This window comes from Schistocerca cancellata, chromosome 7 (assembly GCF_023864275.1).
Source record: "Schistocerca cancellata isolate TAMUIC-IGC-003103 chromosome 7, iqSchCanc2.1, whole genome shotgun sequence".
NCBI lineage: Eukaryota > Metazoa > Arthropoda > Insecta > Orthoptera > Acrididae > Schistocerca > Schistocerca cancellata.
This window is the reverse complement of record NC_064632.1, coordinates 281,464,977-281,489,792: the sequence shown is the minus strand read 5'-3', so window position 1 is coordinate 281,489,792 and position 24,816 is coordinate 281,464,977. Positions and strand designations below refer to the sequence as shown.

Genomic DNA, 24,816 nt, shown 5'->3' with positions numbered 1-24,816 from the left:
GGGGGGGGGGGGGGCAAACGTGGCATACAGTGATCTGTTCACCACACACTGGAGTGTCCTCTAGCCGGAGCAAGAAGCCACATGTCATTGGGCTGTGACCTATGCAAAGACAGGTAAGGAGTAACTTACCTCATCTTCGTGGCTGAAAGAAAGTATGCCACAGCCATGTAGTGGGCTTTATTAGACACAACTTATTATTAGTAACTTCCAGCCACTTGTATTCCCATCGACATATCACTGTCTCTGTATCTCAACAGCAAGGTAATAGCACACAGGGTGATAGAACACTGAAATAACTGACACTCGCTACAAGGCTCCTTGGCTGCTACACCCGTCCTTTCATTCCCCGTAATACCCATGTGCCCTGGTACCCAGCAGAAAGGCATCTCCTTCCCTTGCCACTGTAGTTGGAGGAGGGTGTCCTGGATATTCTGGACTACTTTATCTGCCAGGTACAAACATTGCAGAGAGTGAAGGGCACTCAGAGAATCGGGACAGACAAGGAATTTAGCACTCAAAGCATGCTTCATCTTCTCCAGTGCCAACGAGATCACATACAGTTCCACTTGAATACAATAAAGTCTTGAGAGGCAGTCAGACCTTGAAGACACGATCAGGGAAAACAACAGAGCATCCAAAGGAGTCCCCTGTTTTGACCCATCTGTAAAAACAGTTGTAAAGTGTGGTGACCCATAAAAACGACAGAAAATAAAGAATTAAAAACATATATAGAAGCGGAATCACTCCTATACTGCACTAAATTTAAAATTACCCTGGGCCTCTGCAGTAACCATGGAGGCTGGCAGTTACAACCCTAGATTTGAGGCTGTACATGCTCCACACCAAATGACGCCTTACTGATATACCCAGACAGTGATGTTTACATATGAAAGCTGCTGAACAGCCCCCTCCAAGGGCAGGGTGTTGACAGTGGACCGAAATCTCTGGAATCCACACTGAGAGTAGCGAAGGAGTTGCCTGCTCTCTAGCAACCAGACCAAATGATGGTTAACCACTCACTCCAGGGTCTTTCCTACACAGCTCGTTAAGGTGACGCTCTGTTAACTACTGGGACATATGTGGTTCTTTCCCGGTTTAAGGAGGTTTATCAGAACATCCCCTCTCCACAAGCTGGGAAGTTGTCCTGCTTGCCACATCAAATTAAAACATTCGAGGAGGATTACCTTTGACACTGCTGGAAAATGTCAAAACACACAGTACCAGATCTGGTCATGACTAGATGTGGTATTATGAGTCTCAGACAGTGCCAATTCCAGCACCCACATTGAGACAGGGCAGTTGTAAGACTCAGAGCTGTGGGATCTGAAGTCCACCTTTCCCCTCTCTACAGTCACACAGTAGTGACAAAATGCCAGAGAGTGATTGGCAACAGCAGTAATTGCTGTAAAATACTCTACCATCATCTGAGCAATGTCTCTGGGCGTTATTTGGAGACATCACTGCTGATATGGGTGAACAACTGTGTTTGCTGGAAATCCTCCTGATGGCTTCCCACACTTTTGTAGAACAAGTGGAATGGTTGATGGAGTCCAGGAACATTTGCCATGATCTTTTCTTGCTCTCTTTAATTACACGTCTAGCCTTGACCCTTGTGACCTGAAATGCCCTGAGGTTGTCTGTTGCCGGGCAGTACTTAAGCCATCAAAGAGCCACACACCGACCTTAATTGCTAAGTGGCACTCACCAGTCCACCAAGGTACAGATTGCCTCCTAAGACGACCTGAAGACTTTGGGATGGGTAAGTCAGCGGCACGGTGGATTACTTGTGTGATGTGGTCCAATCATTTCTGGATGCTGTTGTGGTGTTCAAACACAGCCAGCCGGCTGAACAGTGTCCAGTTAGCCCTGTTAACCATCCATCTGGTGGCTTTTCTTCAAGTAGACCTCCATCGAGTATGTGGATCGACAGTGGGAAGTGGTCACTGGACTGAAAGTCATCAGTTGCTTCCCACTGAGCAGAGACTGTAAGCCCAGAAGAGCAGAAAGAGGAGTTGATGGCTGAGGATGACCCACTGTTGTTGTTGTTGTTGTGGTCTTCAGTCCTGAGACTGGTTTGATGCAGCTCTCCATGCTACTCTACCCTGTGCAAGCTTCTTCATCTCCCAGTACTTACTGCAACCTACATCCTTCTGAATCTGCTTGGTGTATTCATCTCTTGGTCTCCCTCTACGATTTTTACCCTCCACGCTGCCCTCCAATACTAAATTGGTGATCCCTTGATGCCTCAGAACATGTCCTACCAACCGATCCCTTCTTCTAGTCAAGTTGTGCCACAAACTTCTCTTCTCCCCAATCCTACTCAATACCTCCTCATTAGTTATGTGATCTACCCATCTAATCTTCAGCATTCTTCTGTAGCACCACATTTCGAAAGCTTCTATTCACTACTTGTCCAAACTTTTTATAGTCCACGTTTCACTTCCATACATGGCTACACTCCATACAAATACTTTCAGAAACGACTTCCTAACACTTACATCAATACTCGATGTTAACAAATTTCTCTTCTTCAGAAACGCTTTCCTTCCCATTGCCAGTCTACATTTTATATCCTCTCTACTTTGACCATCATCAGCTATTTTGCTCCCCAAAGAGAAATACTCCTTTACTACTTTAATTGTCTCATTTCCTAATCTAATACCCTCAACATCACCCGACTTAATTCGACTACATTCCACTATCCTCGTTTTGCTTTCGTTGATGTTCATCTTATATTCTCCCTTCAAGACACTATCCATTCCGTTCAACTGCTCTTCCAGGTCCTTTGCTGTCTCTGACAGAATTACAATGTCATCGGCGAACCTCAAATTTTTTATTTCTTCTCCATGGATTTTAATACCTACACTGAATTTTTCTTTTGTCTCCTTCACTGCTTGCTCAATATACAGATTGAATAACATCGGGGAGAGGCTACAACCCTGTCTCACTCCCTTCCCAACTACTGCTTCCCTTTCATGCCCCTCAACTCTTATAACTGCCATTTGGTTTCTGTACAAATTGTAAATAGCCTTTTGCTCCCTATATTTTACCCCTGCCACCTTCAGAATTTGAAAGAGAGTATTCCAGTCAACATTGTCAAAAGCTTTCTCTAAGTCTACAAATGCTAGAAAAACGTAGGTTTGCCTTTTCTTAATCTAGCTTCTAAGATAAGCTGTAGGGTCAGTATTGCCTCACGTGTTCCAATATTTCTACGGAATCCAAACTGATCTTCCCCAAGGTAGGCTTCTACTAGTTTTTCCATTCATCTGTAAAGAATTCGCGTTAGTATTTTGCAGCTCTGACATATTAAACTGATAGTTCGGTAATTTTCACATCTGTCAACACCTGCTTTCTTTGGGATTGGAATTATTATATTCTTCTTGAAGTCTGGGGGTATTTCGCCTGTCTCATACATCTTGCTCACCAGATGGTAGAGTTTTGTCAGTACTGGCTCTCCCTAGGCTGTCAGTAGTTCTAATGGAATGTTGTCTACTCCGGGGGCCTTGTTTCGACTCAGGTCTTTCACTGCTCTGTCAAACTCTTCATGCAGTATCGTATCTCCCATTTCATCTTCATCTACCTCCTCTTCCATTTCCATAATATTGTCCTCAAGAACATCACTCTTGTATAGACCCTCTATATACTCTTTCTACCTTTCTGCTTTCCCTTCTTTGCTTAGAACTGGGTTTCCATCTGAGCTCTTGATATTCATACAAGTGGTTCTCTTTTTTCCAAAGGTCTCTTTAATTTTCCTGTAGGCAGTATCTATCTTACCCCTAGTGAGATAAGCCTCTACATCCTTACATTTATCCTCTAACCATTCCTGCTTAGCCATTTTGCACTTAAATTCAATATTTCTTCTGTTACCCAAGGATTTCTACGAGACTTTTGTATTCCTTTTTGCCTGCTTCATTTACTGCATTTTTATATTTTCTACTTTCAATATTTCTTCTGTTACCCAAGATTTCTACGAGATGTTTGTATCCCTTTTTACCTGCTTCATTTACTGCATTTTTATATTTTCTCCTTTCATCAATTAAATTCAATATTTCTGCTGTTACCCAAGGATTTCTACTAGCCCTCGTCTTTTTACCTACTTGATCCTCTGCTGTCTTCACTACTTCATCCCTCAAAGCTACCCATTCTTCTTCTACTGTATTTCTTTCCCTCATTCCTGCCATTTGTTCCCTTACACTCTCCCTGAAACTCTGTACAACTTCTGGTTTAGTCAGTTTATCCAGGTCCCATCTCCTTAAATTCCCACCTTTTTGCAGTTTCTTCAGTTTTAATCTACAGTTTATAACCAATAGATTGTGGTCAGAGTCCACATCTGCCCTGGAAATGTCTTACAATTTAAAACCTGGTTCCTAAATCTCTGTTTTACCATTATATAATCTATCTGAAATCTGTCAGTGTCTCCAGGATTCTTCCATGTATACAACCTTCTTTTATGATTCTTGAACCAAGTGTTAGCTATGATTAAGTTGTGCTCTGTGCAAAATTCTACCAGGCGGCTTCCTCTTTCATTTCTTACCCCCAATCCATATTCACCTACTATGTTTCCTTCTCTCCCTTTTCCTACTACCGAATTCCAGTCACCCATAACTATTAAATTTTTGTCTCCCTTCACTATCTGAATAATTTCTTTTATTTCATCATACATTTCTTCAATTTCTTCATCATCTGCAGAGCTAGTTGGCATATAAACTTGTACTACTGTAGTAGGTGTGGGCTTCGTCTCTATCTTGGCCACAATAATGCGTTCACTATGCTGCTTATAGTAGCTTACCCGCATTGCTATTTTTTATATTCATTATTAAACCTACTCCTGCATTACCCCTATTTGACTTTGTATTTATAGCCCTGTATTCGCCTGACCAAAAGTCTTGTTCCTCCTGCCACCGAACTTCACTAATTCCCACTATATCTAACTTTAACCTATCCATTTCCCTTTTTAAATTTTCTAACCTACCTGCCCAATTAAGGGATCTGACATTCCACACTCCAATCCGTAGAACGCCAGTTTTCTTTCTCCTGATAACAACCCACTAACAGCCAGTAAATGAGTGGGACTGCCTGTATTGAGGATGCACAGCTCCTGAGATATCATGAGGTTCTCCAAGACCCAACCCCTAGGGCAAGAATACCTCGTGCACCAAAATATGTTATGGACATTAAAATCACCCACTATGAGAAATGGGCACAGGACACGTCCAATAAGGCCTGTGGGAGCTTCGCAGTCTATCACAATCTGTGGATGTAAATGGAGTGAGCAGATAGTGATCTTCTGACCCACATGAACTGTAATAGCTACTGTCTGTCAGTCAGTAACCAAGGAGAGAGCAGAGGGACACACACAGCAACCCCTCAACTGGCTCTGTCCCCAGTCAGGTCATCCTTTTGGTGAAGGGTATGGCCCTATAGCATAGCGGCATCAGTGGCTTTAAAATTTGCTTCTTGTAAACACAAGCACAGGGGGCATGCCTGTGCTAGGAGTTTCAGTTTCACCACATGTGTCCTCAACCCTATGTTCCATTGTAGGAGGGGTGCCATCTATCACAGGGGTAGCATTTTCATCCTGACTTTCTGTGGGTTTAGTGACATCTCTAAACAGTCAAAGGGACTGTGTCTGTGATACAGTATCCACAGTCAACGTCTATCTTCAAGAGTTCTGGGAACCAGGTTGATGCAAAACTTTTTTTATGTGTATATTTTACAACTTGTGACAGTGCTCCCTCCCTCGAGTTTTTCTGCTATTAGCCCAGCCAGGTTACCCTTCCCTTTTCTGCTGAAGTGGAGGGCATGTCTAGTATAATCCCATCTACATATGAAAACAACAGAAATAACAGCAATATGTGACCCTGCACCTGACATAAACAGCCATTCCAATTCCAGATTAGCTCTCCTGCCAGAAGAGCTCACATGAGGTCAGTCATGTTGTCTCAGGACAGACACAAACTCAACATTGGTACGTCTCAATGCTGATGCAGCCATTGTCAGGTCACACTCTACCCAGTACCCAGGATCTCTGTCAATTCTATTACCTGGCCCGTTCACTATAACGATGATGCCTCTTCATGTGAAGTCTTTGCAAAGTGATCCTAAATCATACATTATCTGCTCCAGACCAACAACACTAGGTAGAAAAAAATTGGTGAGCTGGTATTCTGGTCCTAGTTCATCCGGTGAAAGTTGGCCAACAGCTGTAGCGTGAGAATTATGTAACAACAAACTTTCTTTCTCTTCAGTTACTTTGTTACGTCTCTATTTTTCAATTGACTACTGAAAATTTACAGTGCCCTGTCTACACCAATGTTTGCCTGAGGCACATCAGTTTCCAACTGAAGCAACAATCAAACTTATTTTTCATCTTCACCACAAAACTGTCAGATGAAGTTCTGAGCTTGTCCCCTCTGCTGCCTCTTGTCACTTCCCAACTCTCTCCATCTTTCTCCCTCTTTAATTTCTCCAGATCTGTCCTAGACTTGTCTAATTCAGGCTGAAGGGCTGCAGTTTTCCCCTCTTGTTCCATTATCTTCTTATTTGTGTTACTTATCCTACAAACCACTGAAGCACCTCATTTATTTCCCCAATTCCAACACTACTACAGCCCCCAATTGAAAAAAACTACAGCACCCGTCACACCAAATCCCAAAACTAACAATTCTGCAATCAGTCACTTTTAGTCAGGTATTTATCACTCATGATAAAGATAATATTTTAGTAAAAATTAGTAAATTAAATTAGCAATAAACAAGAAAACACATTTACAAAAACACACAGCAATATGTAAACAAACAACAACTGCAAAGATTCTGAATCAAACAACTTAAAATTTACAAGACTTTCCATAAATATGACCCAATGTGTGACTAAATGTGTGTGTATTCTATTTTGAAGAGAGGACTTTTTTGTCTGAAAGTTTAAATGTTCAGCAGTCTTTTTCAGTGTGCCTGACTGCAACTTAACACCACCTCTATGTGGCGAGTAGCACTCTATCATTTTCGTATCGTTGTTATACCATTCTGTGCTTTCCACTGTCTATTACTACAATCTAAATGGTTTATAATTACAAATCCTTCATGGAATGACTCCTTACCCTCACCCTTAAAACCCACATCCTTTCGTCTTTCCCTCTCCTTCCCTCTTTCCTGACGAAGCAACCGTTGGTTGCGAAAGCTTGAATTTTGTGTGTATGTTTGTGTTTGTTTGTGTGTCTATCGACCTGCAAGCACTTTCGTTTGGTAAGTCACATCATCTTTGTTTTTAAATATATTTTTCCCACGTGGAATGTTTCCCTCTATTATATTCATATCATTAATTTGAAACCAACAATTATGTTTGTTATTGTCACTGTTACATTTCAAATCTTTTCTGTCGTCTTATTCCCTCCTCCTGTTTTTGCCAGTAGTTTCACTTTGTATTCACCTTCTCCTTTTTTACCGTAATCCAGTATACAATTTTATCCCGCCGATATATACTCAATAATACGTAACCCACTTCCAAACCATAACCAAAAAATTTTTTTCCGCTTTCAACACTACCGCTGCTATAAAATCCACCATTTCTAGTTCACAAACAGTTCCTTTCAGCTATTAAACAACCTTTTCGGCTAGTTTTAATAACTTTTGCTTTATTTCCATTTCCGTTTTTCTCACATCACCGATCATTTTTAGCCGCTTCCCACAGGTTTTAACGTCATTATTTCATCAGACAATTGTTAGCCTCATTTCCATAATCTGCCATCACCAAACCACTCGTTTTAATACATCCTCACGTAGTTTTTTCGAAATTTTCCCGAATTTCTCCACCCTTTAACGTGTTTTGGCGGCAACACAACCACCTAACCTTTATGCACATCATTATCTACCTACACAAGTTCACCACAGGATCAACATAGCCCAGCTCTAACCAACCCTTTTTCGCCTTTTTTCACACCAGATCTCCATTTGCTTTCTAGTTCACCTTTATCTCTCCCCATATATTTTTATATTTATTTTCATTTTCATTTCAGCCTCATGTTACACTTTCCACCTTCTAGTACCATGTCACCCTCACAACACCTCCACAACGACCCTATTAAGTTTCATTTACATTCCCTCCGCAAACATGCCTTCGCCCTAGCCAGATTACACTCCCATATTTTATTTTCTCAGGCTTGTCTGACATTTGGCATCACCCCCAAAGGCCTCACACTTAAAGTTCCCATCTCTGGCTGCAACCCTTCTTTCCATCAGTCACTATACCAGTTCCAAACTGAACAATCCATTGCCCTCACCCACCTAATCCTTCACCTACACATCCACTCAGCCAATCAACACACCCATCAACTCCTATCCTTAATAAAATTCCTCAATCTTTCCTCTCCCACATCCACACCGGCTGTTCAGAGCATCCTCCTACAGGCCAACCGCAAATTAGAACAGCATGCCACCCTCCGCCTTAAAAAACTATCCAATCTCCTGGTTTCCCACCTCCGGAACCAACTCACTCACCCTTCACAACCTTTCCAGCAAACCTCAACCTCCTCTCATTGCACACAAACCCAGTCTCTCCCATCTACTCAATCTCCCACTTCCAGCTCCACTCCCTCCAAAACCTCAAAATTCCAATCAACACAATCTGGAACCACAACACCCCAATTCAGTAGTTAACCTTTCCTCCAAACCTCTCTCCCAATCCGAAACCTCTGTCCTATCCAAAGGCCTCACCTTCAGCCCCACTCCCAGATTTAACCAAACAGCCCTCGTCAAAGATTTACTGTCCTACACCCGTACTCTCTGCTGGAAATATCACTTTGCCACGAAGAAAAATGATCCTAATCCTACTCCTAATGATCCAACTCCCCAAGACACTATCCAAATAGAACCATGCCTGGAACAGTTCCGTCCTCCGTCACAGCGGGACCCACCTCCTCTTCCTCAAAATCACCCTCTCCTAACCTTCCAGGAATTTCTGACTTCCAGCCTTGCCTCTCAATCCTTCTTAAAAAAAACCTTAATCCTACTCCCAACATCACCACTGCTGAAGCCCAGCCTATCCGTGATCTGAAGGCTGACCAATCCATCGTCATTCTTCCAGCGGACAAGGGTTCCACGACTGTGGTACTTGATCGTCGGGAGTATGTGGCTGAGGGACTGCATCAGCTTTCAGACAACACTACTTACAAAGTTTGCCAAGGTAATCCCATTCCTGATGTCCAGGCGGAGCTTCAAGGAATCCTCAGAACCTTAGGCCCCCTACAAAACCTTTCACCTGACTCCATCAACCTCCTGACCCCACCAACACACCGCACCCCTACCTTCTACCTTCTTCCTAAAATTCACAAACCCAATCATCCCGGCTGTCCCATTGTAGCTGGTTACAAAGCCCCCACAGAACGCATCTCTGCCTACGTAGATCAACACCTTCAACCCATTACATGCAGTCTCCCATCCTTCATCAAAGACACCAACCACTTTCTCGAACACCTGGAATCCCTACCCAGTCTGTTACCCCCGGAAACTATCCTTGTAACCATTGATGCCACGTCCTTATACACAAATATTCCGCATGTCCAGGGCCTCGTTGCGATGGAGCACTTCCTTTCACGCCGATCACCTGCCACCCGACCCAAAACCTCTTTCCTCATTACCTTAGCCAGCTTCATCCTGACCCACAACTTCTTCACTTTCGAAGGCCAGACATACCAACAATTAAAGGGAACAGCCATGGGTACCAGGATGGCCCCCACGTACGCCAAACTATTCATGGGTCGCTTAGAGGAAGCCTTCTTGGTTACCCAGGCCTGCCAACCCAAAGTTTGGTACAGATTTATTGATGACATTGTCATGATCTGGACTCACAGTGAAGAAGAACTCCAGAATTTCCTCCCCAACCTCAAATCCTTTGGCTCCATCAGATTCACCTGGTGCTACTCTAAATCCCATGCCACTTTCCTTGACGTTGACCTCCACCTGTCCAATGGCCAGCTTCACACGTCCGTCCACATCAAACCCACCAACAAGCAACAGTACCTCCATTATGACAGCTGCCACCCATTCCACATCAAACGGTCCCTTCCCTACAGCCTAGGTCTTCGTGCCAAACGAATCTGCTCCAGTCCGGAATCCTTGAACCATTATACCAACAACCTGAAAACAGCTTTTGCATCCCGTAACTACCCTCCCGACCTGGTACAGAAGCAAATAACCAGAGCCACTTCCTCATCTCCTCAAACCCGGAACCTTCCACAGAAGAACCCCAAAAGTGCCCCACTTGTGACAGGATACTTTCCGGGACTGGATCAGATTCTGAATGTGGCTCTCCAGCAGGGATACGACTTCCTCAAATCCTGCCCTGAAATGAGATCCATCCTTCATGAAATCCTCCCCACTCCACCTAGAGTGTCTTTCCGCCTACCACCTAACCTTCGTAACCTCTTAGTTCATCCCTATGAAATCCCCAAACCACCTTCCCTACCCTCTGGCTCCTACCCTTGTAACCGCCCCCAGTGTAAAACCTGTCCCATGCACCCTCCCACCACCAACTATTCCAGTCCTGTAACCCGGAAGGTGTACACGATCAAAGGCAGAGCCACGTGTGAAAGCACCCACGTGATTTCCCAACTGACCTGCCTACACTGTGAAGCGTTCTATGTAGGAATGACCAGCAACAAACTGTCCATTCGCATGAATGGACACAGGCAGACAGTGTTTGTTGGTAATGAGGATCACCTTGTGGCTAAACATGCCTTGGTGCACGGCCAGCACATCTTGGCACAGTGTTACACCGTCCGGGTTATCTGGATACTTCCCACTAACACCAACCTGTCAGAACTCCGGAGATGGGAACTTGCCCTTCAGCATATCCTCTCTTCTCGCTATCCGCCAGGCCTCAATCTCCGCTAATTTCTAATTTCAATTTGCTGCCGCTCATACCACACCTGTCTTTCAACAACATCTTTGCCTCTGTACTTCCGCCTTGACTGACATCTCTGCCCAAACTCTTTGCCTTTACAAATGTCTGCTTGTGTCTGTGTATATGCGGATGGATATGTGTGTGTGTGTGCGAGTGTATACCTGTACTTTTTTCCCCCTAAGGTAAGTCTTTCTGCTCCCAGGATTGGAATGACTCCTTACCCTCTCCCTTAAAACCCAAATCCTTTCGTCTTTCCCTCTCCTTCCCTCTTTCCTGATGAGGCAACCGTTGGTTGCGAAAGCTTGAATTTTGTGTGTATGTTTGTGTGTCTATCGACCTGCCAGCGCTTTTGTTTGGTAAGTCTCATCATCATTCTTTTTAGATATATTTTTCCCACGTGGAATGTTTCCCTCTATTTTATATATATATATATATATATATATATATATATATATATATATATATATATACCAAACTCCTTGCCTTTACAAATGTCTGCTTGTGTCTGTGTATGTGTGGATGGATATGTGTGTGTGTGCAAGTGTATACCTATCCTTTTTTCCCCCTAAGGTAAGTCTTTCCGCTCCCGGGATTGGAATGACCCCTTACCCTCTCCCTTAAAACCCAAATCCTTTTGTCTTTCCCTCTCCTTCCCTCTTTCCTGACGAGGCAACCGTTGGTTGCGAAAGCTAGAATTTTGTGTGTATGTTTGTGTTTGTTTGTGTGTCTATCGACCTGCCAGCGCTTTTGTTTGGTAAGTCTCATCATCTTTCTTTTTAAATATATTTTTTCCACGTGGAATGTTTCCCTCTATTATATATATATATATATATATATATATATATATATATATATATATATATACTGAGAAATTCATCAATGAAGTAGAAGGAGTTGGCCACTAATAAATCCTTTAGGCTTCTCTTAAACTGAATTTCATTGGTATGAAAAACGTATGTTTTTGGGGGTGTCTGGATACTTTTGATCACACAGTGTATTTCATGACTGACTTACATTTAGAGCATATGCAACAATAAATTTAGTAAGCCATAATAACTGGTTCATCACATGTTTTATAGCACTGAAGATAGCCACACAGTGATAAAAATCTAGATATGCCATAAACATCATTTTGACTGACTGTGACCTTTTACTACTTGATTGGAAGTGATACTCATCAGCAGCACAAATTTCTATTGGAAGAATATACACAAAGGAACTTAGTTGACACCAGATGATAAAACAGTTAATCAGACAGATCACACTGTGACTGACCATGAAGGAAAGAGCTGGGTGATGGATGTGAAGACAGCACAAGGTGCGGAATGACACAGCATCACTTCCTAGAAAAAATCTGACTACAAGAACAACCCAAAACCAAAGTCTGTCGTTGTGTGCTATCACAGCATTGCATTCAAAGGCAATACAAGAAAGACGAATTTCAGCTCCAGCTCAGCAAATCCTTTCAAATTCTACAGGAAAATGATTCACAAAAGAACCTAGAAGAAGAATGGGAAGAAATCTAGGATGCAGTAAATGAGGTGACAAACACAGTCATCAGGAAGCAGATCAGGGGCAAAAATCTTGGCTTATGGTTGAATGCATTAAGAACTTGCGAGGAGAAGAACGACCAAGGAGAGCCAGTTACACAGCTCGGATTTTGCACTAGGCAAAAGTTCAATAAGATTTCTTGGAAAAAGAGTCTTGAAAGATGTACTATAAAGTTAACCTTTTTAAGAAGGGATACCAGAGCCACCAAAAGTTTGTCGATTACAATAATGGGATCATACTCACGAATGCATTCAACAATGCAAAGAGATGGAAGCAATACCTCAGGGTGCTCCTCAGCTGTGATGAACCTAAAGATCTGTTCAAATTCCAACCTCCTGACATTGAAGATTTATATTATCCACCTCTTGCACTGGAAGAAATTAAAAGTCAGATAATGAAGCTGAAGAAGAACAAAAGTCCAGGAGGAGGAGGAATGCAGGTGGAGGTCATTCAAGCTGGAGGAGAGAGACTCCACAAGAGAATTCATCCATTACTCAAGAGGATATAGATTGTGCAGGAGATCCCAGAAGACTGGAAGACAGCAGAAATCTGCCCTATACACAAGAAAGGTGACAAAATGGTCTGTACCAACTACAGAGGAATCATCCTCTTAAACATCTACTATAAGATCTTGTCCATCTGTATACAGAATCCAGCAATTTCCAGGAGAGATTGGTGAGTATCAAGGTGGTTTCAGGAAGGGCTGTTCAACTGTGGACAACAGGAATGAAATGAGACAGCTCGCCGAGAAGATGTGGGGATGTGCTGATGACCTTCATGTGCTATTCATAGATTTTTTGAAGGCATACAACTGCATTCGCTGGGAGAACTTCATGAACTGCCTAATGAAGTTTGGAATACCAAAGAAACTCATCAGCCCAATTAAGAATTTGTCTCACTGATTCAAAAGCCAAACTGAAGCTTGGGATCCAAGACACTAAGAGTTTTAACATAAACACAGGGTTGAGAAAAAGAGATGGTGTGTTACCAACATTGTTCAATCTGGCACTCGAAAAAATTACGAGGAAAGCTTTCCATAAGAATTTTGAAACGATCAAGGTAAAAGCTGAGAAAATACCACACCTCACATTTCTTGACAACAAGGCCCTGTTGTGCAAATCTAAGGAAGAACTAATGTGGATGAGTGACAGCATAGAGTTGGTAGCGAGCAAGATCATTCTTCTTCCGAATGAATCGAAGATTTAGTATAAGATGACGAGCAAAACTTGTGCCTATTTGAGAGACCCACCTCCAGCTGCTGATAGTCATAACCTAATCCTATAAAAGAGTTTATAATTTTAAATATCTGGGGATAATCTTTACACAGAACACTTTGTGTGAAGCAGACATTAAAGCAAGGATACAAGATACAAACCAATCACATTACAGTATCAACCAGCTTTCTTAATCATGGAATTTCAAGCTCCAGCTGTACAAAACACTAAGATTAAACTCATATGACTGTATCGATATGCAGTTTGTCCAAAGAAACACTTAAAATAATCTCCTTGTGTTCGAGAGAAAAGACATAAGGAAGATCTACGGCACAGTACAAGACAAGATCACTGGGAAGCAGGGTCCAGCATAATTATGAGGTGTAAGAGATCTTCGGCAGACCAAATACCATACGCCCTATCAGAACCAAACGGCTTGTAAGGTTAGGTCATGTTCCTTGGCCTTAGAAATCCACCTATTTTACTCCCCACAATTGAAGACTGCGAGGAAGACAAACGAAAAGGTGGAGTGATGAAATCCAAAAGGACTTGCTGTAGACTGGCACACAGAGTGATTGGCAGCAGAAAGCGGAAACAAAATTCAGTGGAAGAGGAGCCTTGCAACTGCGAATGGTCCTGGACCTTGTCACGTAGAGCGAGGCAAAGCAAGCAAGTGTACATACACGTATCAATTTCTAGATGGCCGAGGCGTTACAACATTTCCACAGAGCACTGGTATAGTGATGTAGCAAAGATTTAGTGGTACTGTACAGTGTAAGACACAGGTACTAAAATTCAGCCTTCAGTACTTACAAATGTACTGCTGTCTGACACATCTACTTTACCACCAATGTAGTATGGTTGATTTTTGCAGACAATAGGAATTCCCTCACTTTCTGCTAAATCACCATAAAATTCCTTGTCTTCACTTGTTTCTTCAATGCCAGCTGGCTGGACTTGAATCTGAAATAAAAAGAAACAACTACCTCAATAGTTAAATGAAATTAGATTAATGCAGAACACAGATGTTGCAAACCGTGTGTAGCTAACAACCACAACAACTATGAATTTTAAAATTTTCTCAGCACTTTATATGTTCAAACAAGTTCCGGGCTTGCAGCTGGCTATCATTTGCTATACTCCACAATATTTCGACTGGAGGAGAGCCAATCGTCCTCAGGTGAGCTGTCGAAGACCGATGAAGACTTCCCACTTTTGACAGTACTGTAACCTTGACATTTGCATGTTGATAAGATGTGTATTCTACAAAGTGATTAGACAGTAGGAAGACTGATTAATACCTTACATGATGAGTTTAGCGTAAAAGTTCTGCACTCCTGCATTCTTCCTCATTACTTTGAGAGACCATCAAGTGGATAAGACTACATGCTTGCATCCCACCCAGACTTTATAGCCTTCCTAAAATTCATAGAGAAGGTCTCCCTTTATGCCCAATTGTGAGCAACATTGGTGCTTCTACATCTGATTTAACTTAATATTTTTGTTCTTTGCTGGGACCACTGATGGACAAATGCTTGCATCACATACATAAATTGGGCAATTTTATCAATACAATGAGGAATCTCCATCTCAACAGTTCACACTGCCTAGTTAGCTTCGATACAGAATCACTTCGTACAAAGGTACCAGTCTCCGATTCTTTGGTAGTTTCAAGTGGATGTCGCCATTTTGTTTCAAAACACTATTTTATTTTGAGCAGACTGACAGCATTGCCACAGTCATTTGTCTCCCTAGTGGCAAACTTTTTTTATTGAGGACTTTGTAGAGACAGCACTGGAATCAGCAGCCCTTGAACTGACAGTAGTTTGAAGGTATGGAAATGGTACTTTCATAGTGTGGCCTCATGGAGAAGATAAATTAATGGAGTGGATAGACTGCTGCTCACAATATAATGGAGATGTTGAGTCACAGACAGGCAAAACAAGAAAATGGCGAAACAAGTAAGCTTTGGGCCAAAGGTCTTCTTCTGAAATAGAACACACACACACACACACACACACACACACACACACACACACACACACACACACACACACACAAAACTCATGCACACATGACCAATGTCTCTGGCTGCTCAGACCAGACTGCGAAAAACAGTGCACGAAGGGAGAAGCAACCTGGATGAAGCTGGAGGAGAGTGGGGTGGGGAGGTAGAGGGATAACAGGGTAAGAGTGGGGGGATAGAGAAGTGCTGATGGTGAGAGCACATAGGGATGTGGTGGACAGACGCAGCTATGTGCAGTGGGAGGCTAGATGGGTGGAGGTCGAGAGAGGGGGCAAGGGAGTGGAAGAAGAGAAACATAGAAAGACTGTTGGTGCTTTGGTGGAGTAGAAGCTGGTGTAGTGGTGGAGTGGGAACAGTGAAAGAGACAGGTTGATTAAGAAGAGTGACTAACGAAGGCAGAGGCCACAGGAGTTACAGGGAATGTGTGATATATTGCAGGGTGAGTTGCCACCTGAATAATTCAGAAAAGCTGGTGTTGGTAGAATACTTACTATATATCCTATGTTCCCATAATCCCCCATGGCCTCAACCTCCATTAGTTACTGTCCTTCACCCAATTATCTCCTTCCTTGTTCCCACTCCAGCCTTCTATTTCACCAACACACCCACATTCTTTTACTTCTCTACTTTTCCATACCCCACCCCTATCTAACCACCCAACTGCACCTAGCTCAACTCTCTCCCCACTACATCCCTGTATGCTCCACAACGGCACTTCACTGCCCCCCACCTCTACCATGCTATCCCTCTCCTGCCCCAGCCTCCTCTTTAACAACACTAGATTCCTTCTTCCACCACGCATTGTTGCTCACAGTCTGGCCTTGATGGAGCTATTACATCACCTCAACTACATTCATACGAACATCCCCTTCACTGTGGAAACTGTGAAAGATGGTTGTCTGTCTTTCTGGATGTCTTGTTTAGACTGGAGAATAATGGCTCTCTAGGACATTCTGGTTGTATTTACAATAAGGTTGTCACCACTCATCACAAAGAAAGAGTGTTCTTAAAACACTTGCTATCAGTGCTCAAAGAGCTTCAGACCCAAGTAGCTTGTGTTAGAAGTTGCCCTCTGTAAAGAGGAGAGCACATCAACAAAATCTTTAGGTTTTCTTCCTTTTATTGGTAATATTTTGTTTAAAATAGCAAGAATCTTTCACAAATTTCAGGTGAAAGAGGTTTTCTGTCCACCGGCTAAAACAGCAGACGTTATGGGATCAGAGGACAATTTGTTGCTGCAAAAGTGTGAAATTTAAAAAATACCTTTGCAATGTAGTACACCTTACATACACCAGACCACATACGCTGGGGAAAAACACCAAACACTGATTCTGCACTCACCTTTTGCAATTGAACTACTTCTGAAGATTGTTATCTCCACTAGACATTCAATGGAATATGATCAAATAATGATTTTATCCACAGCAACATCTTTTTGGGACTCCAATATTAAGGAATCTGAAAATATGCATTGTGGAGAACCTGATGAACCAAGACAGCAGCAACCAGTTAGACAATGTGTGGAACCCTACAATTTGCTCTAGCTGAAGACAATACATTACACCAAAGGCATGGCAAGTGACAACCACATGGACAACAGAGTTCCACAACACCATCCAGATAGTTTGGTCAGTCTGTCTCCAAGACATTAAGGTATGCGCAAAATACACACAGCATGATAATAAATTACAGAACGAGGAAGTCTTAGTCAGTCCTCGATGCCTCACCTGAGGATGACGGGTAGATGCCCATTCAAAATATTGTGTAGTTTAGTAAATAGCGACCAGTTGGAAGCCCAAGATTTCTTTGAACACAACACAACCCTTGTATTACACCTTACCCTCTGATCTATTGTTAGACAATGGCAAATGAGTACACAGAGAACTATCTGTTGAATATAATTTGTACTTTAACATTAGTCTGGCACAAAAGTAACTGCATATAGAAAAATGATGATAAATTGAGAAGATCTAGTGCATATTATAACTATCTATACAAGAATAGACCATTCATCAACAAATGGAAAAGACACTGAACAGCACACGTGAATATAGAAAAAAGATACACTACTAACATCATGTATGAAACACAACGATGAATGTGAATTGAAAGGCACATCTTATTAGAGCAACAAGAAGTTGTCGACAAGAAGCGGAATTCTCACTGAGAAACAGAGCATCAGTGCCACCCCACAGCTACCATACATCTACTGGGAGCCTCAGTGCTAGTGCATACAATGCTAAGGTGATTATCTAACGTTAGTTTGGGCTTCAAGTTGTATCTACCTCTGATGAAGGACAATCATTCTGTTATTACGGTCTTATTGGAGACTTTACTGTCTGTGATGAGGATGCAATAAATATACATTGTAAAAATATCTGTAAAAACATCATTCCTTCTCTTGCTATTCACTGCCTTCCTACAGTGTGTTAACTATAAGACGGCAGAGTTGTGAGGGGAGTGCGGGGAGAGGAGGAAGCAAGCATTGGGCGGGGGAGGGGGAGGGACAAGGCATGCCTACCAGTTGCAGTGCTGGCACTACAAATTGTGCGTCATGCTTACACGAAAGCAGACGAAAGGCTTGGAAGTAAAACTCGCTTTAAATGTTGTTCGTAAACGCAACTGAAATCGTCGTGTACATTAAAATATTCCCTTTCGCAGCATTCAATCACACGCAATATAATGTTGCGAGCATCGCTACGTAATACTGGTTTCCTTCTAACTGTAGGCCTACCGGTAGGGGTTGTTGGGGACTCCCGAGTTGGGCCAGCAACTGCCTCTTCACTCATTTTGATAATGTTTAGCACACTGCACAATAAAAACACGCAGAACAGTACAGCGCAAAACAATAATGAAGCACACGACAATGGCTACCTTGTACAACACAGTCAGCTACATAATGTTGGCAGCAGTCGAAACTGCGTGCCTACCAAAGCCTCCCGACGTTTACCGACTTCTACCGATTCAGGACTAGGGAGAGGTCTGCCATCGAAAAGTTTACACACTGTACAGGGTCATATCCGAGATTTGGATACATTATACTGTTTGGACTTCACTCTGTTTACGCTATAAATACACTACAATGCACTGGGCTAGAACACTGCTACTGACTCGGATCACCTCAGGCTGTCGCGTCTCTGTTATTGTATTCTGAGCAGCCTCATGTTTGGCTCCATAAAAAATTAACTGTTCAGCATTCATTTGTATCATGAGCTACAATACAACTGACAAGAAGGACAATCTATTGGTTTCGCATCATTTTCCACAGTGACGATTACATTATTCTCAGGGCCACCTCTCTTTCGTGTGTTTCAGACCGTGGCCCTCGCAACTGGTGACTGCAGTCTTATCTTATGTGTGCACTGCTTCAAGCGCTATGAACTTTACATCTGCTCTATCACTCGGTCTGTGACAATTTTATGTGCACTTTTCAGAGCTGTGAACTTTGCTTTTACACAAGGTCTGTGAATTCTTTTGTGCATTGGAGCCTTGACTGTGAACTTTTCTGTGAACTTTGAGCTGCGTCTTCTCTGCTTTTTATGGCAAACTGCACATGTTTCTCCTCCTTACCCATCACTGTGTACAATCAATCTTTGGCACTCATTTTGTGGCAGCTGAAAAGCTCAACGAGTGAAGTCAAATACATATCAAGGAGCTCCTTGACAGGGTCCTGAATCCAGAAGAGACTGCCAAATCTTTGTCACAGTCCACCACCGCATTTCTGCTTCAGCAGCTCAATCGCCTGGCTGTTGGCCCTTTCTCTATATGGATACCACACCTTCCCACTCTTCAGGTTTTCAATGACACTTTGGAGTCACGGTCTCCCTCCCTCAATTGGCTCAGATGATCTTTTGTGGCCTTCACCACTCGCAAGGGCTGTCGCAAACAAGTTCTTCTCATCACCTGGTCTGGCACTTCGGCCTATCACTTCTTCTCTCACTTCAACCTGGAGTCAACCTTTCTTCCCTCTCCTACATTCACTTGCAGGACAAAATCATCGCTCACTACGCTGCTGCCACTGTCTCTCATGTTTAGGACTTTTTTTCTGTCCTCTGGACTCCTAAGTAGCTCTGTTACAGGATTCGTTACCTGTTGCCACTGGCTCCTTTGCAGCCAGCTCTACTGTGCCCAGGTTTTGCAAAAGGATCCAGCAGAGACACCTTTCTCTCCACTAACTCTGATGCTTCTGGTAGGTTTTGATGAGTTCTGTGCCAATGACAAGACCCTCTCCAGCTGACACTGGCAGTCTCTGCCCCTGCCACTGCCAGCCCTTCTGTACTAGTTACCCTTCCCTCGATTTCCAGTTCTCCTCCTGTTCTGTCCTCATTTATAGCTTCTTGTGTCACTCTTACCTCTGTGCCCTCTACTCCAGCATGCCTATGCCTCTGTACCACTGAGAGCACTTTCACACACCTCGAAGCACCATGAGACCCCACCATGGTCAAACGTGCACGCAGTCAGTATTCTCTGCCTCCTCCTCGCAGTTCACATTTTTCACTACTTTTTGTAATGCCTTCCTCACTGCCCAGTCATCATGCTCTTACACGCATCCATCATTCCCAACTCCTTCCCTCGCTGCATCCTGATTCATTCCTCCTCTGACTGAGACTCCACTCTTTTGAGGTCCTACACACATTTCACAATTTGCATCTTCCTCCGTCACCTCCACTACCATAACTGCCACAGAGGTCGGTCCCAGCTCCACCAAGACAGCCCACAGCACAGATGGCCCTGCTGCCATAATTAGGCTCGCCAGCACTGGTCCTGTGACTGCCACTGTTGGCTCAGCAGACATTGATGCAGCATCTCTTGTGCTGACCCAGTCACGGTCAGCCAGGTTGTGGCCAACCTGGTCATTCCTGCCATCACCGTTTCTGCCGCAGCTGCAGCCGGTCATGTGGCCAGTCTCTACATCCCATGACGAAAGGACGCACGCTCCCGCACACCAGCATGTAGCTCCACACAATCCAATACTTTCCCACCCACAAGGGCTACCAGGGTTTTCAATACCTTCCCGACATTCCACAGGCAGCCCTCCAGCACACGCCGCACTTTCAGTAGGTCCTCACCCTACACTGCTGTGGCCCAGCCACCATGCACGGAAGTCCCCAGCTGGCTGCCAGATGTTGCTTCCAGCACTTTTGGTGTGGTCCTCAAGGAAGATTTGTCATGAGTCCTCTCCGTGATGGCCTGACAGTCCTGCCACTACTAATCGCATCGCCACCTACCACAGACATCCTCACATTAGCAGCCTTCTTCTTGGTGAGGTTCTCAATTTTCACAGGATGAGGAGTGTAGTATAAACACACTTGGGCTTCTACATACTAGACCGTGCCCATTTCGACATGACATCTGCTCCTCCTTTGTGGACTGCTTACGCATCTTACCAGTATATTGCTTGTTTGGATTCAGTGCTGATTCCAAAGAGTATGTTTACAGGCGTAACTCTAGTAGGCACCATCAGAAACTGCCAACATCACTCACAAGTAGCACACACAGCAGCAACAATGGTGGCTTTGCTATCAGGGACCAGCTCTTGTCCACAGGTTATGTGGTCGTCAAGAGCCCACGGATATTCCTCTGACATTGTGTACTTAGCCAAGGTGCAACCAGTTGAATTTGTAGCTCCACTATAGGCCACTGGTACTGATCACCTGCATCGTCCCACATGTTTTGAGTTCCTGCTGAGTCTGCACCATACCTATCACTCCAGTAAATGACCCCGCAACTAACATATCTCCACTGGCAGACTTAGTGCTACTGCGTACAATGCTAAGGCGATTATTAAACTGAGGTTAATTTCGACTTTGAGTTGTATCTACCTCAATTAAGGATGATGTTTCTGTTATTACTGGCAGACATTATTTTCTCTGGTGAGGCTGCAATAAATATACATTGTAAGACTATCTGTGGAATCATCATTCCCCATCTTATTATTCACTGCCATCCTACCAGGTCACACCCGAGATTTGGATACACTATGCTGTTTGAATTTTATTCCTGTTTACAGTTTGGATAGGCTACTCTATGTTGGCCTAGAACACTGCTACTGGCTCCGGATGTCACTTCCCTGTTATTGTATTATTTTCAGTCTTGTGTTTGGCTCCATAACCAAGTAACTCTTCGGCATTCATTTCTATTGTGTGCTACAATACTACTGAATCTTTTTTATTACAGAACAAATGTGTACATAGCCAGGTTACCAAAAATGTAACAGAAAAATGATTCACTTGAAGCAAGGAAGAAATATTATCGCTTTATGTCCCACTGATGATAAGGTTATTAGACCCAAGAGCTCAAGTTCTGACAGAATTACTATGGTGCAGGGAGCAGACCATATCCTTCCAAAAGGAAAGAAAACCACAACAAATCCAAATCATGATATCTGGGGAGGTATTTGAACATCACTCCTTCAAAGGTCACTGCGTCACTTCACTCTGTGAATGCACATCACAGCCTACAAAAATGTAATCAAGAACTTAAGAAAAATCTCAACAAATTCACATTGTGCAGATGCAGATCTCATATTTGTTGTCAAAACTCCTTGACATTGAGTGTGACGGGTATAGATGTGTGCTGCGTAATCGTGGAAACAATACATTCAAATTAGTCTCCCCCCCCCCCCCCCCCCCCCCCCGAATGTAAATGGGTCCTTTGAGTAGTCTGGGTGACTTAGGAATGAAGCAATTTTGTAAGAAACTTGGACATATTAAGGCTCACTGGCACTTAGGACAGAGAGTGACAGTTTTCATTCCGGAGGGTGAGGAGAGGCACTGGAGAGACTGAGTTTATATGCAAGAACGATAAATTAACTATAACGTAAAGGAGAGGGACATTAAAATAAAGATATCCTATGATGAGATCAGACATAATTGACCTGTTACAGTCTCATCAAGAAGTTCCCTGCCACATTTTCTTTGGTCAATCTAGTTAGCTTACGCCACTGGGGTGGTAGTGTAGCATGCCTTTATGAGATCCTCTATGAGCTCACTCATTGTAACTGTTTTCTTCAGCTGCTTTGGTAGTTCCAAATACAATGCATGATGGGTTTCATTTTAAGTTCCTTCAACACATTTCATTCCTTTTGTGATCCCATTTGGTGTAACCAGCTGTTCGTCCCAAGAATTTTGTTTCACAGGCTGTTAGTCTTTCCACATTTTATGCCTTTATTGCCCATGTTTCACTGTCATAGCAGAGCACAGGTCTTGCTAAGGTCATGTACAGGCATCACATATTCTGGTGTACTTCTCGAAGATAATCTGGAAAATTTGTACTGGTCCCTGTATCTGGAAAATTTGTACTGATCCCTGTAGTTGAGTGCTAGCTTTTGTTACTGCAGCAGCACCTCAGAGGACACAATTTTCATCAGTGAGTTTGACACAGATTCTCATAACAAGCATTTATTTTATTTTTCCACTGAACTCTTTAGTTTGAACTCATTAATTTCATGTGGGTTTATTTACTTATCAGGCACAGTTCGGCGTTTAGTAACCATCTAGAGTATATTTTCACCATCTTTAGTTTGGATAGGAACAGTGATTGCTGTGTTCAGATGTGAGCTGAGTTGGTGAGCCAAAGCTCACAGCTCCCAGCAGTTTAGGCTTCAGTCACACAACTTAAAGCTACTGCCAAAGGCCATCACTGTGGGGGGCCGGACATGGAGATCTGAGGAACATCCAGCACATACCATGTGTCCTCCAATCAGTCCATTACTGTGGCTGCACTGGTTATTGCCTGTACTCAAGATCATCACTCACCTTTGGTCGACTGGGAGGTCGTTCCAAGGTGTGGTGGCAGTGAAAGACTTTCCGAGAGGTCAACCAGAGGGCTTTCCCGATTCATCTGAAAAATAGATTCTGTGGCTCACAAAGTCCCTAAGCAAGATGCTGTTGCTCACCCAGTTCCACAGTAAACCTCTCAGCCCGCAAGGTCTGGGCATTCACAGAGGGTGGGTTTACTGGTAGATGGAAGCTCCAATTTTAAGCATGTAACGGGGCCACATAGGGATATGACTTCCGAGGAGGGGAAGGAATCCAGTGGGGACTTTGTGAGCAAACTAGGAGGAGTCATTCCAGACGTGGCACGAGTGCTTCTGGATGCCATGAAGAGCACAGTGTGTAGCCAACTGCAGGCGGTGGTTCATACTGTTATTAATGATGTGTCGCTTTGGATCGGTAGAGATTTTCTCTGGTTTTGGTCAGCTAGCTGAAGTATCAAAGACTGTCAGTCATGTTTGTGAGATGAAGGAGGAGCTCGCCACCTGTCGCATCATTGACGGAAGCGACTGCTGTTCTTTGGAACAGTGCCAAGTGAAGGGTCTGAACCAGAGCCTCAGACGGTTCTGCAACCGTGTAGGTTGCAGATCCCTTGACTTGTGCCACAGAATGGTAGGTTTCCAGGTTCTGCTAAATAGGTCAGGAGTCTGCTACACGCAGCAAGCAGCTGTACCAGTAGCGGGGGCTGTGTGGAGTGGACTGGGTAGCTTTTTAGGTTAAAGGCTGCAGAAAGGGCTTCAGTTTCAAAGGCTGCAGGATGAACACAGGAAGAGGGTAGGCACAGGAACAATCAATATTGTAGCTGTAAACTGTCATAGCTGTGTTGTAAAAGAACCAGAGTTCCAAGCACTAATATAGAAATCACTGACTATCAAATCGTTAAAGGTACAGAAAGCCGTCTAAAGGCAGAAATAAGTTCAGCTGAAATTTTTACAAAGCACCTAACTGTGTTCAGAAAGAATAGATTAAATACAGTTGGAGGTGGAATGTTTACTGGTGTCAGAAGTAGTTTACCTTGTAGTGAAACTGAAGTAGATAGTTCTTGTGACCTAGTATGGGTAGCGGTTACACTTGAAAACCAGAATAAATTAATAATTAGCTGCTTTTACCACACCCTTGACACAGATGATACAGTTGCTGAACAGTTCAAAGAAAACTTGAATGTCATTTCAAATAGATACCCCAATCATACAGTTGTAATTGTTGGTAACTTCAATCTAGATGTAATATGATGGCGAAAACACATGCTTGAAGTCTGCACTAGACATCAAACATCATCCAAAATCGTACTGAATGCCTTCTCAGGCAATTATTTTGAACAACTAGTTCACAAGCCCACTCAAAGTGCAGC

General features: G+C 43.2%; 1 protein-coding gene across 1 annotated transcript in view; it reads right to left on the bottom strand.

The window, feature by feature from the left end:
- LOC126091983 (uncharacterized) overlaps positions 1-24,816 on the bottom strand; it is a 288,438-nt gene that overhangs the window by 92,095 nt on the left and 171,527 nt on the right. The window contains exon 13 of the mRNA XM_049907347.1: positions 14,478-14,627. Within this exon, the coding sequence (XP_049763304.1) occupies positions 14,478-14,627 (150 nt within the window). The remainder of the gene's footprint in view (positions 1-14,477; positions 14,628-24,816) is intronic.